Below are 14,726 nucleotides of genomic sequence, written 5' to 3'. Positions count from 1 at the left end.
TCCAGCGATTGTCTGGCAACAAGACTAGATCGGGCTCTTGTAAATTGAAAGGGTACTGGACATCGCTGCTGCGACTTCTTAGATGCTTCTGTAACTTCCATATAGCCACGTTCGCTGCCAGAAAAAACCATTGTGGTTAGACTTGCGAACATCCAGTTAGGGTGCTATCTTGTAAGGACGAGAGATCAATGTTTTGAAGCCGTGTCGTGACTCGCGTGATCAAACTGGCAGGAGTGTATCTTTTCGAGACATGTCAAAAATGTCAATGGATGAATTCATGGCGTTTGTGCCATTTGGCCTCTTTGCGGGAGGGCGGCGCAGCAGCGGCTGCTAGTGGAACCAGTGGGCATCGAGGACGTGATTCGACGCGCGTAAAGTAACGGAAAAAAGGGCGCCGGAGGGCAGGGCCCAAAGGGAAAAGAAAGGACATGCATGCCCGGCGCCCGCTCCCTGTCTGCCCCTGGCGATTTGTTCCCTTCTTTGGCCATACGGAGTGCTGTCTCTACAAAACACTGCAGTCGTTTTGAGACCGCGGCCACCTCGCTTCACTCCTTCGAGCATCCTCTCTGCATCTTGTCGCGCCCAGTCTTTCGTCCATTCTGCAACTCGTCGCTCGTTCTGCCTCATTACAATCTCGAAATCCCATCGCAATCCTCCAGCAGAATTATTCCGAAACACTTCCAGCACAAGCCTTGGAGATCGGCCACCTGTCCAACGGCCTCGAGATCATTGCCCTACAACCTGCATCGTTCGGATGCGGTAACTACTCGTAGTCGGCGCCCTCAGCCTTCCTCCGATCGAGAAAATCTACATCTTGTCCAGCGCGACATAAGGAGCGGAAACATCCCACCCCTGCCATAATCGCGATCGGCGCCAACCGCCGCAATCATGAGCGACGCGCCCATTTTCAACATGTTGGAAGATAAATACATTGGCCTCGGTCTGGCCATCACTTCGACGCTGGCAATTGGCACGAGCTTTGTCATCACGAAGAAAGGACTGAACGATGCGGCACAAAGACACGGATTCGAAGGAGATGGTTTCGCATATTTAAAGACACCACTATGGTGGGCCGGTATAACGTCCCTGATCTTGGGCGAGGTTGCCAACTTCGCTGCATATGCCTTTGCACCTGCGATTCTGGTGACACCGTTAGGAGCCCTCAGTGTGCTCATTGGAGCCGTTTTGGGCTCCTACTTTTTGGCCGAAGAGCTGGGCGTGTTGGGCAAGTTAGGCTGTGCCATCTGTCTCCTAGGATCCGTGATCATTGTGTTGCATGCACCTCCGGACAAGGAAATCGAAACAGTGGATCAGATCTTAGCATTCGCTATCAGACCTGGTAAGAACATGCGCCGATGTGTCCATGTGAGAGGTGCAGAATGCTTACCATGAATTGCACAGGTTTCATCATCTACTGTTTGGCCGCCATTGTATTTTCGACTGTGATGATATACAAGGTGGCACCTCAATACGGCAAGAGGAACCCTTTGATTTACATTTCTATCTGCTCGACAGTCGGCTCGATCTCTGTCATGTCGGTCAAAGCGTTTGGCATTGCGCTGAAATTGACCTTTGCTGGGAGCAATCAGTTTTCACATCCTTCGACTTATGTTTTTATGATTGTAACGATTGTCTGCATTTTGACGCAGATGAACTATTTCAACAAGGCGCTGAGCCAATTCTCGACGTCGATTGTAAATCCTCTGTACTATGTCACCTTCACTACGGCCACCCTCTGTGCGTCGTTTATCTTGTTCCAGGGCTTCAACACCACGGATGCGGTCAACACCATTTCTCTGTTGTCCGGCTTTCTGGTCATCTTCTCGGGTGTCTACCTACTCAACTTGTCCAGGGGCGATCCAGACGGACATCGATTATTGAATGGCAAGATTTCGGACGATGATGGCATTCCAACAGACCCGCTTGCTCAACTACAAACGCGAAGAAGCATGCAGTTGAGGCGAAGCCTGGATCCACATCGACGGAGTAGCAGTCTTACTTACACCCCTGGAGGAGTACGGACAACGAGCGCCGAAAGTGCGGGATTGATGCACAGTTACGATGTTGAGCAAAACGCATTCGGGTTGACTGATCTAGTAGAGGATCCGCAAGAGGTACCAGGAGCAAACGGGAATGCAAGTCGAAGTCCTCCTCTTAGCAACGGCGACTTGACAAAGGTATATCACAAGCCACATCAAAAGACTTTGAGTCGATAACAGCAAAAATGAGGGCGGACTAAAGATATTTTATTTTCCTTGTAACGTTAACCATGCATCGGAACGGGTCTCAGCGATGAAAAACAGCATTTGCAGGTATGGGAAATGGACGACGGGCCAGGCGTTGGATGCATGAGCTGCGTTGTTTGAGGATAGCGTATCAATTGCCCTTAGATACACATGGAAACACTGGTCGCTGTAATGTGACAACGTTTGCTCAGTCAAACACTGATTGGGACAGACAACATCATTACGTAGAGGTGCCAGGGAGTTGTATAGGTATGTATATATGATGATGGTGGTGACAATCACCCTGTGTTGGTTGCGATAAAAGATGACCAACAAGGCTTCGAGGCACGTGGTCAATATGATTGATTGCAGTGATTGTTGCTGTTGAACGAAAATTAAATGGTGGAAAACCAAGATCTGAGCTGTTTTGGACCTTTCCACTTCTTGGTTTGTCCCTGGTTATTTCTTAGCCTTTTATTCTCTCGATTCCTGTATGAGTGTGTCCCCTACAACTCCTGTCTTTTATCTTTCATAAGAAGCTGCGTGATTCCGAACAGGCGATACAATTTCGGTGAATTGTGGCCCCCAGGCGGCCAACTCCAACATCAACACTATGGCATCATATTCGTCTAGTCTCTCTCCCACCACTACACGCGATGCTCAAACACCCAGGACGGGACCACAAAAGGGTACGCTATCCTGTTCGCTATACCTCACACATTGACCATGACAATCGTCTATCTACACCCTTCCAAGGCAAACGTTCCTTTTGTACCTGCAATTTTCCATTATCCCAACCCCAGAAAGCAAACGCACGTGAACCTGCCTGAATGGCCATATTGTCACGCGACACCAGCATCGATGCGTTTGCTGGGAGGACATTGGCTTTTAAACTCCCAACCTCTTCTCGCGATGTCTCTTGTTGATCTACTCGATGAAGCACCCGGCGCTGACTTGCTCTATCTCTCTTGAACTAGGTGTGACCATCTTTGACGAGCCCGAAACAATCGAGCCAGCCAGACTCGACGATTACGATGCAGGACCGTCCCCTAACCTTGTCGGCTCACAAAGCCCCAAACTCCATCGTGCAAGTATGTCGGGCAAGAAAATGACCGGCCGCCCAGCTTGCAATCGTGGTGGTTCTTCCGCCTCACTGTTTCAACCCATGTCGTATCTCAGCCTCGACAAGACCGAGTCCGAGCCAGTGGGAACGCCGACCGAGCCCAAGACTCCGGCGGATTTACGGACTGTGCTTTCACAAGTCGTCGATTGGTTTCAGGAAGAGAAAGACAGACGCCGGAAGCATCGCCATCATCGTCGTTATCTTCACCCACTTCATCACCGAACACCAAGTCAGCCTACCGAGGACAAATCTGACGATGTTCCGGACGACAATGACGCTGACATCGCCCTGGACAAGCTTGAACAAATCCTCTCAGGATTTGCTTCCTCATCCCTAGCATCTTTACCCAAACAATCGCACAAATCGTCCAGCTCTCCCGCTCGAAAAGGGTCGATAGCTAAGAAGTTCAAGCGAGGCTCTGTCGTCCCTGCATCTTCCGACACGGAGTTCTTCGGGGATGATGTACTGGTGCCCAACGTGGAAGCCCACTTGGACAACTCAAAGACCATGGCTTTCACTGGTGGTGCCGCCGACACGGAAGATACCGACAACGGAAAGAAGAAAGACTACGAACATTGGGTCCGTTTCAAGCAGGACATTGTACGTTTGACACATACTCTCAAGCTCAAAGGCTGGCGACGAATCCCTATCGATCGAGCTCAAGACATTGAAGTTGTCCGCTTGAGTGGAGCCCTCACCAATGCAGTCTACGTGGTTCGGCCGCCGCAGAACATGTCTGAGTACGAAAATCCTGCTCCTACTCCTTCTGATTCCTCAGCCGCACCCGCACCGGTTCCCAAGCGCCGTCCCATCCAGCTGTTACTACGAATTTATGGTCCACAAGTCGAACACCTGATTGACCGGGAGTCTGAACTCATGATACTTCGCCGTCTCGCCCGAAAGAAGATTGGTCCTAAAATGCTGGGGTCGTTCGAAAATGGCCGTTTCGAGGAGTTCTTGCATGCAAGGACGCTGACCGCCGAAGATCTGCGTATGCCCGAAACATCCAAGCAGATCGCCAAACGAATGCGAGAACTTCACGAGGGAATCGAGCTACTCGAGTCGGAACTCGAGGCTGGTCCTGCCGTGTTCCTGAATTGGGATAAATGGGTTGACCGTGTCGAAAAGGTCATCATGTGGCTCGACAATCAAGTGCATCTGGCTGAAGCGGAGGCCAACGCCGGTACGCCTCGACGCGGCTCCGTTGTGAACCCAAGGTACATACGGAGGGGTCTGATTTGTGGTGTTGCATGGCCGGTTTTCCGCAAGACGTATGAAGCATATCGCAGACGCCTGATATCCGACAGCGGCGGAATGGAAAAGATCCGTGACCAACTGGTTTTTGCACACAATGACACTCAGTATGGCAATCTTATGCGACTTGAACCGTCAGGCACATCACCCCTGCTTCAACCGGCGAACCAACACAAGCAGCTTGTAGTTATTGACTTTGAGTATGCTTCACAAAACATGGTTGGAATGGAGTTTGCCAACCATTTCACAGAATGGTGCTACAACTATCACCATTCCGAGTACAGCCATGCCTGTGATACGAGGAGATATCCCAGTGAAAGTGAACAATACCGGTTTGTGCGGGCGTATGTCATGCATCGACCGCAGTTCGCAGCGGCGGCGAGCGCGACGCCGAAGATGGAGGGGCGGGAAAAGACAAATATCAGCGATTTTATGCTCGACGCGAGGGCACCACCGGGAGGTTCAGGGACAGGTGCGGAGGTGGACTATGACTCAGAAGAGAAAGAGCGAGAGAAGGCTCAAGAGGAGGACATCCAACGCTTGCTGAAAGAGACTAGAGTCTGGAGGGCAGCCAACTCTGCGCAATGGGTGGCTTGGGGCATCGTGCAGGCCAAAGTACCCGAGCTGGACGCGCTAGAGAAGAGAAAGAGCATGAAAGGTCGGGCTGGCGCGGCCGTGGACAAGGCAAAAGAGATGGCGGGTGCGGCGAGAGATTTCTACACGCAGCAAAGGGAAAACTATAACAGACGCCTGCATCCTTTATCCGATCCAATGAACGAGGAAGATAAGAGACTGCGAGAGGAGAGCCAGCAGGACAGACCCGAAGGTAGGATCCAAGAGGAAGCGCATCGTGAGGGCGATGAGAATGTCGCAGTCGCGGAGAAGGGTGAAGGCGACAGTGAGATTGTTGAGTTCAATGGTGAAGATGAAGAGCCGCACGAGGACGAGTTTGATTACCTCGCTTACGCGCAGGATCGGGCCATGTTCTTCTGGGGTGATTGCGTGCAGATGGGCTTGGTCAAGTTGGAGGAATTGCCCGAGGATCTGAGGAACAGGATCAGGATTGTGCCGAATTAGGGGGGGCAACTGTGTCGTGGCACCCCACATGTAGTAATGTTGCGAGCTTGCTCTCAGGTCGTCTCTGAGTGTTTACAGATCAGATTTTACCAGGTATCTAGATACCATTTCCGTGGCTTCGTAGAGTACAATATAGTACAGTAAGGTAGATAGCTACCTAGGTATCAAATCTTGATCTTGATTCCGGTGTGATCCAAACCCAACGCCACACCCGTCACGGCCGCCGCATACACCATCAACACGCCCATCGCGCCAAGGGGGCTCATATCGAGTGTATTCACGGTCAAGTTGACCAGTCCGGTCAGTAGGTTTGCCAGCAAGAAGATGACAAGCCCATTATTGTTGAAGACACGGAGGATGCGCGACGTGGCGAACCTTACACTTTCGCTGTCGGAATATGAGAAGGCAGGCCCACATGCCTCGACCAACGCGAAGAGAAAGAGCTGGGCGTTGTTGAAAGCCGCGACCCACGTTACATATGGCGAGTTCGCGAGGCGACGGGACACGCTGAGATTGAACCCGATATAGTGGGTGGAGAGGATGAAGAGGGCAGTGTAGACTGCTGCGCGGATGGCAAGCGTGCGAAGGACAATGCGGCGCTCGAGTCTGGTGGCATGAAACCACGGTTGGTCCGCATCTTTGGGTGAGGCTTTGAGCGGTACTTTGGAACCGAATTGGACGACATCAGCGCCGCAGCCGCGCCCGGCAAGAAATATGGCGAGATATCCGATGAACGAGAAGACACCCTCGCGGTTCTTGGACAGCCAGTCTGGACCGCGCGGCGAGACGAGGATGTACCGCCGGAGATCGAGCTCGGGAATATTGAGCAGGATTTCGTACGTGATGGCCAGCAACACGGCGAGGACGTCGTATGCCGATGCGCCCAGCATACGCCGCGGGACGCCCACCAGGGTATCGGCGATCTCGACGAATGGCGGCAATAAGGCTAGTGTGAAGAAAAAGTTCCAGTGCACGCCGTACTCGGTGACGTGTTCTGCGTAGTCTAGACCTTTGACGCTCCAGAGGCGGATGAGCCCGAGGACCAGTAATGGGATGGAATGCCGGATTGACGTGACGAAGCGTGCTGTGAAACTTGATTTGTTGGGTGACGACGATTTGAGCAGAGCACGCGCCGAGACCAGACCGGCTGAGAAGACGAAGGAGCCGACGCCCAGGTCCATTAGGGATGTTCCCCAGGTTTCGACCTTGGCGAAGCGTCGGGGGAAGATGCGGAAGTCGACAGACAGGATAGACAGGCATGTCACTATCATCATGCTGCCGCGATAGTGCGTGAGGAAAGGCCGGACTGGGAGTAAAGGGGCGTCATTGGCAGTGCTGGTCTGATCTTTGGACTTCGACTTTGACGGCGTGGTTGTTGACCCGTTCGCGCGGGATTTTGTGTTTGGATTTGATGACGCTGGGGTGAGCGTGAGGAGCAGTACTGCTGGGGTGATGAGAAAGATGCTCAGAACCAAGGGCGCGGAGCTGTAGAGCGTGGTTGCGAAGAGAATGGCGCAGACATTGAGTAGGAAATCCGCGGCCAATGCGATGGGCGTGTATGGGGTGAAGAGAGATTGACGTTTTTGCAGAGCTGTCCATAAGAGGACAGCCGCCTAGATAGTTCTGGTACTCAGCATTTGTCCGTGTGTTAGAGCAATAAGTCACTGATAGTAAGGCTGAATGTATAGAAAGACTAGGTTGAAGGGTTGAGGACGTACACTTGCAACGAGGGTGACCAGGTTGATCTCGGTCAGCGAGCTGCCTGACAGGTTCGAGACGAATGCCTCCTTGCGGGCTTTGTAGCTCGCTGCTTGATCTGGAGTCATGATGCTCTAAGCCGAGTCATGTCTATAGTAGAAGGGAGGTAGCTCAAGGTGAGGCGATTGATACTTGATACTGTCTCGAAGCAGTAGAAACTTATGCCAAGTCCTTCCTGTCTGGGTTTACTGACATACTAATGTAGTCGAAGTTAGAGAGTCTGTATAGTAGGTGTGAATGGTCTGCCCAAGTTATCCCTACGGTCGATCATCCGGGCCTTGATCTTCATGTGGAGAGGCCAAAATATTTGGAGATTTCAATGTTTGCGACTTTTTCAATTTCGTGCCAGCACGAGAGAAGAGACTGACAGAGCGCAACGGCAGGCCTTCGCTCGCAGTCATACGTCTCCCGTAATGAGCTCGGTCACCTTGTGATATCATTCATCAATCATGGACTTGACCGCCGACTTCAAGACCTTTCAAGGTCAGGTTCAAACAGCCCTCGTTGCTGTGACGAGGACCGCGGGACAAATTGCGAACGAGGATCTGGGCTTCCACCGATCGTCCAGCGAGAAGCTATCACGCTCACTTGACCGTCAGAATGCCCATCTACTTCGCTTGACCAACAAACTTCTCAAAGCCGTCAGCAAAGATACCGGCAACAAACCGCCCACGCTCCAGAACCAGGATGGCATTGACGACAATTGGCGTCGTGTTGTTGACGTGGTTGATAATCTTCTCGAAAAAGCCGACTCTGCACTTGATGAAGTTTCCGGTGTCCTCAAACGACAAAGTCCTGCTCCTCAAGATGGGACACTGTCGCCTAAGCAAAGTGGAAGAGTTGGCAGGGGTTTTCAAAGAGCATTTGCGCCAGTCACGCAAAAGCCGCAGCGCTCGTTCGATAGAAAGGTCAACAATGCTGACAACGCGCCTTTCAAGGCTCTTCTCCAGAACAAACCGCATGCGATAGTGCCGCTTGAGGAGTGCATCGGCGATGAGCAGACTGGGTGAGTGCCGACACCTCTTACGAGGGGTAACGAGGCTAATTGAAATGCAGTTACAAACACCCATATGCACCAGAAATCGAGAACTATACCTATCCCGCCTCAGTATATCAGATCCAGCCTCCCATACCATTTACACCCGCAGAGGACAGTCAGCCGATATTCATCGATACTGAAGAAGGAGTGAAGGAGATGGTGCAGGAATTGAAACAGGCCACAGAAATTGCTATTGATCTTGAGCATAATGACCAGCGCTCTTACATCGGCATGGTCTGTCTCATGCAGATCAGCACAAGAGACAAGGATTGGATCATTGACACGCTGAAGCCATGGCGTGAGAATCTGCAAGTCCTCAACGAGGTCTTTGCGGACCCCAAAATCCTAAAGCTATTTCACGGCTCCAACATGGATATGATCTGGCTGCAGCGTGATCTTGGTCTCTACGTCGTTGGCCTCTTCGACACCTACCATGCTTCGGTTGCTTTACAGTTTCCGGGAAAGGGGCTCAAGCACCTGTTGGAGCGATTCGCAAACTTCGAAGCACAAAAGCAGTACCAAACCGCAGATTGGCGCATCAGACCTTTACCTGTCGAGCTAGTCGACTATGCACGCTCAGATACCCACTTCCTACTAAACATATACGATAACATCCGCAATATGCTCGTTGAAGCATCAACTCCCAACGAAAACCTCATTGATTTCGTCCTTCGAGAATCCAAGAAGGAGGCTCTGCAGGTCTACGAACGTCCAGTCTATGACATGGAAACAGGTCGTGGCCCCCTTGGATGGCTCGGGCTTCTGATGCAGCGATCTGTCAGCTTCAGTCCTCAGCAATTCAGTGTATTTCGAGCCGTACACGAATGGCGCGACCGGAAAGCAAGAGAGTTGGATGAGGGTCTTCAGTTCATCATGTCCAACAACATGGTCTTCCAGGTTGCCGAAAGCATGCCAATGTCGGCCTTCAACTTCCATGCCTCTTGCAGGGGTGCCACTAAAAACATTATGGGCTACCTCCCAGAACTTATCGAGATCATCAAGAAAGCCAAGGCCGAAGGCACTGAAGGTAAATCCGTCCAGGAAGTGCTGAAGCACAGCGAAGAGGTCTATGGGATTATTCCACGGCCGGGTCGAGGTCCTAGGAAGGAGAAAAAGGAGCCACAAACCACATTTCAAGGACTTGGTGCCACTCTACGAGACCTGGCAGCAAGTGGAGATGTCGGTGCCGCAACGCCAACCCTCAACCACGACGGGCCTATGGATGTGGATGTGCCTGTCGCCGAGCGGTCTTCGGCTTCTCACTTCTGGGGCAATGTGGCGCCACAGTACGCACACTTACCTGCTGACGCTGTGACCGCAATCAATGCACTGGCTGCTGTTCTGCCGCTTGCAGCAGCTACCGCCGAGGCCAATCTGGAAGCAGCTCCTACTCAATTGCTGCCTGAGCCAACACCGTCTGCCGCCAAAACTATCACACAGAAGCAGACCGCTCCTAAATCCTCCGAGATATTTACACTCAACGAGCTCTCCCGGTCAAAGAAGCGCAAGGCGGCTGATGATGAGGAGGAGGAGGATGTGGACATGATTGCGCCAACTCCCAATGGGTCGTCTCCGGCTGACGCATCTGCATCACCACTGCCAGACAAACCTGAGTACGAAACCCAGCGACAAGCGAAAAAGCAAAGAAAAGCTGAAAAGAAAGCGCGCAAGAAGGCCGAGAAGGATGCCGCGGATGCCGCGGCCGCAGCAGCTCAGCCATTCGACTATGATGCTGCTGAGTCTTTGCTCAAACCAGCTGCACAAGCGACGCAACAGGATGGTCAGGCTGCGAAGAGAATGAACCCGTTTGCAAAGGCGCTGGATGCAAGCACGGGCGCGAGACGTGGAAAGATGGGCAAGGAATTGGCTGGAAAGAGTATGACTTTCAAGTCTTAGATTTCTGCGGTCATTGTACAGAAAGGCTTTGAGAGCACTATTGGACACATCAATAGCCTGGGTGAACGCCACATCGCCATATGCAAGCTACGTGGCATTACTATGTGCAGAGTCTCATAGCCAGTTTATGCTTGATTTGCATGGTCGATTCCGAGCTCAGCATGTATCAGTTCCATGCGCACTCTCTGCTCATCAGAGATTTGATTGCATCTGCCGCTTGTCCTCCCTTGAAACCCCACCAGCTTAGGTAGTTGGTCATCCATGTCTGTATCCGCGGTCTTGCGCGTAGGAGTTCAGGACCAGCCTCAACGACCACATAGCGTGGACTTTTCAACCACCACGTTCCAAATAAAGCCCCTCTTGCACTACGGCGTCCAAGCAATGCAATCGGCAAAGTACTTGTCTGCTGGATCACCAGGTCTCTGAGAAACGGTCTTCAAGCACCGTGTCCCAGCCTGCAAGTCTCGATAAATACAGAAACAGGCTCTTTTGCAAGCCCGCCGCAGAGTCCGACGTGCTGACCCCGTCCCCAGCATTCCTGCCGAGTCCAGAATTGAAATCCCATGGGCCGTCTTTAGATCCCATTCCGTAAAATGTAAGGTGCAACGCTCTAGGTCTTTCGCGCACGCTGTCGAAGAAAGCCTTCCATTCACCATCTGGTCCGGCAATTTTGCATTTTTCCAGCGACAGCGTCTGAAGAGCAGCGCAGGAGGCGATAAAGCTGGTGAAATATGATGTCCAGAGGTTGAAGGATTTGAGATCGAGGAATCGAAGGCAGGGAAACTCTCCATTGTACCCGAAAAACGGCAAAAGGTCTGATCGCCTCGGTGCCATCGGCCAGCTTCGACGCAGCAATATGATGTGCTGCACTGTCTTGCGGACTTCCCACAGAGCGTCAGAGACGAGTACAGAGGCTTTTCCATCTCGTGCAGAATCGTCTGAATGACCACGCATGCCGTAGGGTAACTCTTTGATGATCAGGGTTTCGACTTGTTCCAGTATCGCTGTCCTCCAGCGTAGAGCACGCCAGTTGGCTGTCGTGGCATCCATCAGCTCGCACTCGATGGAAAGATTCTTGATTGGAAGTGAGGAGGCAAGAGCGCCGTACACTGCTGTCAAAAGGCAGTCTCCGCTGCTTCCAGCCATGGCATCTATCAAGCCGACGTTCTCGCAACAGGTATGGCATTCTCCACAGTCGACTTGGACGAGCGGGTAGGGCATCTGTGATGTAGCTTGCGATGCAGGACATAGTTTGATGGTGTCTACGTACTGGGAGAAGCGCAGCATCTTCACCCATACTTTTGCCAACCATCCGTCAATGGCAGAATGCTTGTCTTCGCATGCGCGTTCCATGTATGACTGATAACGCATCAAAATCTCGTCTCGGGAAAGAGGGTACCGGCCGTCACATGTTTCTTGGAAGTTGTTCCGGACCAAACGCGCACTGCAGCGCTCACACAAGTTGGAATCTGTGATCTGTGCGTTGTGCAGGTCTAGCATTTTCTTGAAATCCGAGAACTTGAGGTTATAGAAGTACGGCGATGGAAAGAAGTTGATTTGGCGTATAGACGGCCCGATGGCACTGAAGTCTGTCTGCTCGACTCTCAACATATTGTTCTTCGTTGCGTAGAGGTTGATACTGCTGAACAGGACGGTCTTGATAAGCCCCATCTGTGCGAGTTCCCGACATGTCAGGCGCAGTGAGCATAGCACTGAGACAGCTTTCCTACTCAGGCACGCGTGTTAGTGACCATCAGAGGAGATTCAAGAAACAGGACCAGTCTTACTTGCACAGGGCGTTATCCTTAAGGTCATCGACCAATTGCATGGCAATGGTGCGTAGCACTATGCTTGGAAGGGTCGCCATGACTTCGGCGCAGGGTATCTTTGTTGATGGGACCAAGGTTTCAAGAGGTCTTGACTTGTCGAAGAAGTGAGACTGTTTATGTACCTGGGTATGTAGCGGGGGTGAATATTCTAGATGACTGCCTTTCTCAAAAAGTCAAGCAGGCGGTAAGTGAGGTTGAAGTGAAAAGTGACGATAAGGCTGCCTTCACTTTCTGGAAGGATAAGAGTGAGCGACAAGTGAGGAAGGTGATTAGCAAGGACAGATTGGGTTGTTTCTTCGTGCATTCACTGAAACCATAAGTATTTCATTTGAATAGCCAGACATTCCAAAAAGGCCTACTCACGACAAAGATTGAATTCAGGATACCACCAAGGCCACCATTGTTTTGCACTTGCTGAGATGCCATAATAGCACCAACACCACCCCGGCACAGAACAGAGCACCTAGGTGTCGATGCGATGGTGTCCTCCTCCGCCTCCAGACACGACGCTGCGCCCATTGCCCACTGCCCATTGCCCAAACTGTCGCGCCATATTCAGGACCAGCCAAAACAAGCAGCGAGCGTAGTGTTCCAATCCCCTTTGTTAGAAAGGTAGCGCCCGAGACTCCATTCTATTGGCGAGGGTGCGGAATGAACTTCATGTGAGGTGTCGAAACACACAGCGTTGATTCTCTTGCCAGGATAGTTTTCGTGAAATCTGAGATGCAGGGGAGTTGGTCTTTGGCGAATCGCGTCGAATATGATCTTCCATTGATGTACTTCACCACTTGGCTGGGAGTGACTGATCTCGATCCAAGTCAATGCCTCAAAGCGAAGTATGTCAGCGGCAAGCCTTGCAGATGAAAAATCCACGCCATCAAGCCGCAATCTGCGAAGATACAGGAAGTTGAATTTGGCGATGGCGATGCGGTCCCAGTAGAAAATTTCTCCGTAACGGTGATTTTGCACTAGCTCAAAAGACCGTAAGGTGCTATGGGACGTTTCAAGCATAGTCTTTGCCCAAACTGTATCATACCGTTCTTCTTCCTCATCCCCTGGTTCTTCCTCATCTCGTGGTTCTTCCCATGCCGGAGGCGGCAGAGGACGAAATGAGAGTTCTTGTAACCCTTCAAGACTGACAGAATCCCAATATTTTGGAGCCTGAGTTATTGGAAGCTCGAAACCAAAAGTCAGCGATTTGAGTGATCTTCTGCTCGATATAAGACACTGCGCTACTGCACTCGCGAGGAGGTCGCCAGGAGTGAAAAGCAGCTCGCTCAGGAAGCTTTGCGATGAGCCGCAGCAGTCGCGCCTTGACGGGAAAACGCCTCGCTGCAAACTGAAGGAGCCTGCTTCGCAGGTGTCTGTGACTGAACCAAGACAGATGGACTCAAGCCTGTTAAATGCTGACAATGCCGACGTCCAAGCACATTGCAAAGTACCATTAGTGATGAGATTGGCGTCATCCTGGGTGCGAGTCTTGTATGCAGCGTATCGAGAATGGCCCTCTTGCACCGAAAGATCCAGCACACGACCTCCACTATTTTCATAGGGGTTGTAATCGCAGACGTGACACTTTTCGGGTTCCCTCTCAAAGACGGATTGCACAAATAGTATCAATCTAAAATGCTGAAAGTCGACATCGGAAGAGAACGGTGATGCGTAGAATCTGATGCTGCGTACAAAAGGGGCAAACGCTTTTGCGATATTGGTCTGGCGCAGTCGAGACAGATTATCATTCGTGGCATGGAGATTGAGCTCTTCGAACAGGGCGGCTCTGATAGTCCACATTTCGGCAAGCTCCTGGCACGTCAGTCGCAGCGAGCAAAGTGTCGAGATGGTTTCCCTTGACACAAGTCAGTGATGGCATCGTACTGCAAACATCAACTCTCTTACTGGCGCACGTCAGGGTCTTCGAGGTCCTCAATCAGTCTTTCTGCGATGGTGCGTAGGACCAGGCTTGGAAGCTGCAGATCCATAGTGGGTGGCTATTGACTTCCAGGTTGGTTCCCTGCACATGAGGGTTGGTAGACGGTTATTCAGTAGGATAAGACAAGGTAGCCAACTCGTAAATGCTACGCGCAGTGAGGGATAAGGCAAGGTTGAAAAGCTGGAGTACTGGCTTTTGAAACCGAATCGAACACAAGGCGGGCTGGGAAGGCTGGTACATTCACTGCCTCAATCGAAAGATAGTGCACCTTGACAGTGAAGAGCTGGCAAGCCTGTTTCCAGAAAAAGTGGCACGGTCTGACCGTTGTTGCTCTTCAAGTTCAAATAGATACCTTCCCTTCTTGTCGTCCGAGAGGCCTTTGCAGACAACGATGTATCATTGATCATTGGAATGAGGAAGCCCATCAGCTCTACCGTCGGCTCGTATTAGGTTAAAGTCAAGGTAGTCACTGTCGCGAGCTTGCTGGACCATGTACTTATATCCTCGTTGTACGCCCAGTCAGACGGCGCCAGTTTTTCTGGAAACAGGCTCGCTGGCACGGAAGAATTTCTAGCAAATCTCGTCATGAACAGGG

General features: G+C 51.6%; 6 protein-coding genes across 6 annotated transcripts; 3 read left to right on the top strand and 3 right to left on the bottom strand.

Moving 5' to 3' along the window:
* Nucleotides 1-413: 413 nt before the first annotated feature.
* On the top strand, nucleotides 414-2,587 carry EDD37DRAFT_642884 (magnesium transporter NIPA-domain-containing protein). The gene is made up of 2 exons (XM_062817392.1): nucleotides 414-1,339; nucleotides 1,402-2,587. The coding sequence occupies exons 1-2, from the start codon at nucleotides 889-891 to the stop codon at nucleotides 2,214-2,216; spliced, it is 1,266 nt and encodes a 421-aa protein (XP_062665570.1). The 5' UTR covers nucleotides 414-888; the 3' UTR covers nucleotides 2,217-2,587.
* Nucleotides 2,588-3,333: 746 nt separating this feature from the next.
* On the top strand, nucleotides 3,334-5,803 carry EDD37DRAFT_660162 (choline kinase; the record flags this gene model as incomplete). Its single annotated transcript, XM_062819092.1, has 2 exons — nucleotides 3,334-5,549; nucleotides 5,737-5,803. 2 exons carry the CDS (start codon nucleotides 3,334-3,336, stop codon nucleotides 5,801-5,803), a joined length of 2,283 nt encoding a protein of 760 aa, XP_062665569.1.
* EDD37DRAFT_204044 (phosphatidylinositol glycan, class W) lies at nucleotides 5,762-7,626 on the bottom strand. Its single transcript, XM_062810209.1, has 2 exons — nucleotides 7,398-7,626; nucleotides 5,762-7,292 (listed from the first exon to the last, which is right to left on the bottom strand). The coding sequence occupies exons 1-2, from the start codon at nucleotides 7,503-7,505 to the stop codon at nucleotides 5,844-5,846; spliced, it is 1,557 nt and encodes a 518-aa protein (XP_062665568.1). The 5' UTR covers nucleotides 7,506-7,626; the 3' UTR covers nucleotides 5,762-5,843.
* Nucleotides 7,627-7,676: 50 nt separating this feature from the next.
* On the top strand, nucleotides 7,677-10,578 carry EDD37DRAFT_203965 (exosome complex exonuclease Rrp6). The gene is made up of 2 exons (XM_062810206.1): nucleotides 7,677-8,443; nucleotides 8,494-10,578. Exons 1-2 carry the CDS (start codon nucleotides 7,887-7,889, stop codon nucleotides 10,370-10,372), a joined length of 2,436 nt encoding a protein of 811 aa, XP_062665567.1. The 5' UTR covers nucleotides 7,677-7,886; the 3' UTR covers nucleotides 10,373-10,578.
* EDD37DRAFT_204022 (uncharacterized protein) lies at nucleotides 10,403-12,469 on the bottom strand. Its single transcript, XM_062810208.1, has 2 exons — nucleotides 12,160-12,469; nucleotides 10,403-12,098 (listed from the first exon to the last, which is right to left on the bottom strand). Exons 1-2 carry the CDS (start codon nucleotides 12,237-12,239, stop codon nucleotides 10,784-10,786), a joined length of 1,395 nt encoding a protein of 464 aa, XP_062665566.1. The 5' UTR covers nucleotides 12,240-12,469; the 3' UTR covers nucleotides 10,403-10,783.
* A 287-nt stretch (nucleotides 12,470-12,756) lies between these two features.
* EDD37DRAFT_613714 (uncharacterized protein) lies at nucleotides 12,757-14,180 on the bottom strand (the record flags this gene model as incomplete). The annotated part of the gene is made up of 2 exons (XM_062815478.1): nucleotides 12,757-14,047; nucleotides 14,098-14,180. 2 exons carry the CDS (start codon nucleotides 14,178-14,180, stop codon nucleotides 12,757-12,759), a joined length of 1,374 nt encoding a protein of 457 aa, XP_062665565.1.
* Nucleotides 14,181-14,726: the final 546 nt, after the last annotated feature.

The sequence above is a fragment of the Exophiala viscosa genome (assembly GCF_022695815.1).
Source record: "Exophiala viscosa unplaced genomic scaffold EDD37scaffold_16, whole genome shotgun sequence".
Lineage (NCBI taxonomy): Eukaryota > Fungi > Ascomycota > Eurotiomycetes > Chaetothyriales > Herpotrichiellaceae > Exophiala > Exophiala viscosa.
The sequence above is the reverse complement of the archived record's forward strand: the minus strand, read 5'-3'. Positions and strand labels throughout refer to the sequence as shown.

Coding starts and splice junctions, on each gene's coding strand:
- EDD37DRAFT_642884 (XM_062817392.1), top strand. CDS start 889: ATGAGCGACGCGCCCATTTTCAACATGTTGGAAGATAAATACATTGGC. Junction 1,340..1,401: donor AGCATTCGCTATCAGACCTG/GTAAGAACATGC, acceptor TGAATTGCACAG/GTTTCATCATCTACTGTTTG.
- EDD37DRAFT_204044 (XM_062810209.1), bottom strand. CDS start 7,505: ATGACTCCAGATCAAGCAGCGAGCTACAAAGCCCGCAAGGAGGCATTC. Junction 7,293..7,397: donor TGGTCACCCTCGTTGCAAGT/GTACGTCCTCAA, acceptor AGAACTATCTAG/GCGGCTGTCCTCTTATGGAC.
- EDD37DRAFT_203965 (XM_062810206.1), top strand. CDS start 7,887: ATGGACTTGACCGCCGACTTCAAGACCTTTCAAGGTCAGGTTCAAACA. Junction 8,444..8,493: donor ATCGGCGATGAGCAGACTGG/GTGAGTGCCGAC, acceptor ATTGAAATGCAG/TTACAAACACCCATATGCAC.
- EDD37DRAFT_204022 (XM_062810208.1), bottom strand. CDS start 12,239: ATGGCGACCCTTCCAAGCATAGTGCTACGCACCATTGCCATGCAATTG. Junction 12,099..12,159: donor AAGGATAACGCCCTGTGCAA/GTAAGACTGGTC, acceptor GTGCCTGAGTAG/GAAAGCTGTCTCAGTGCTAT.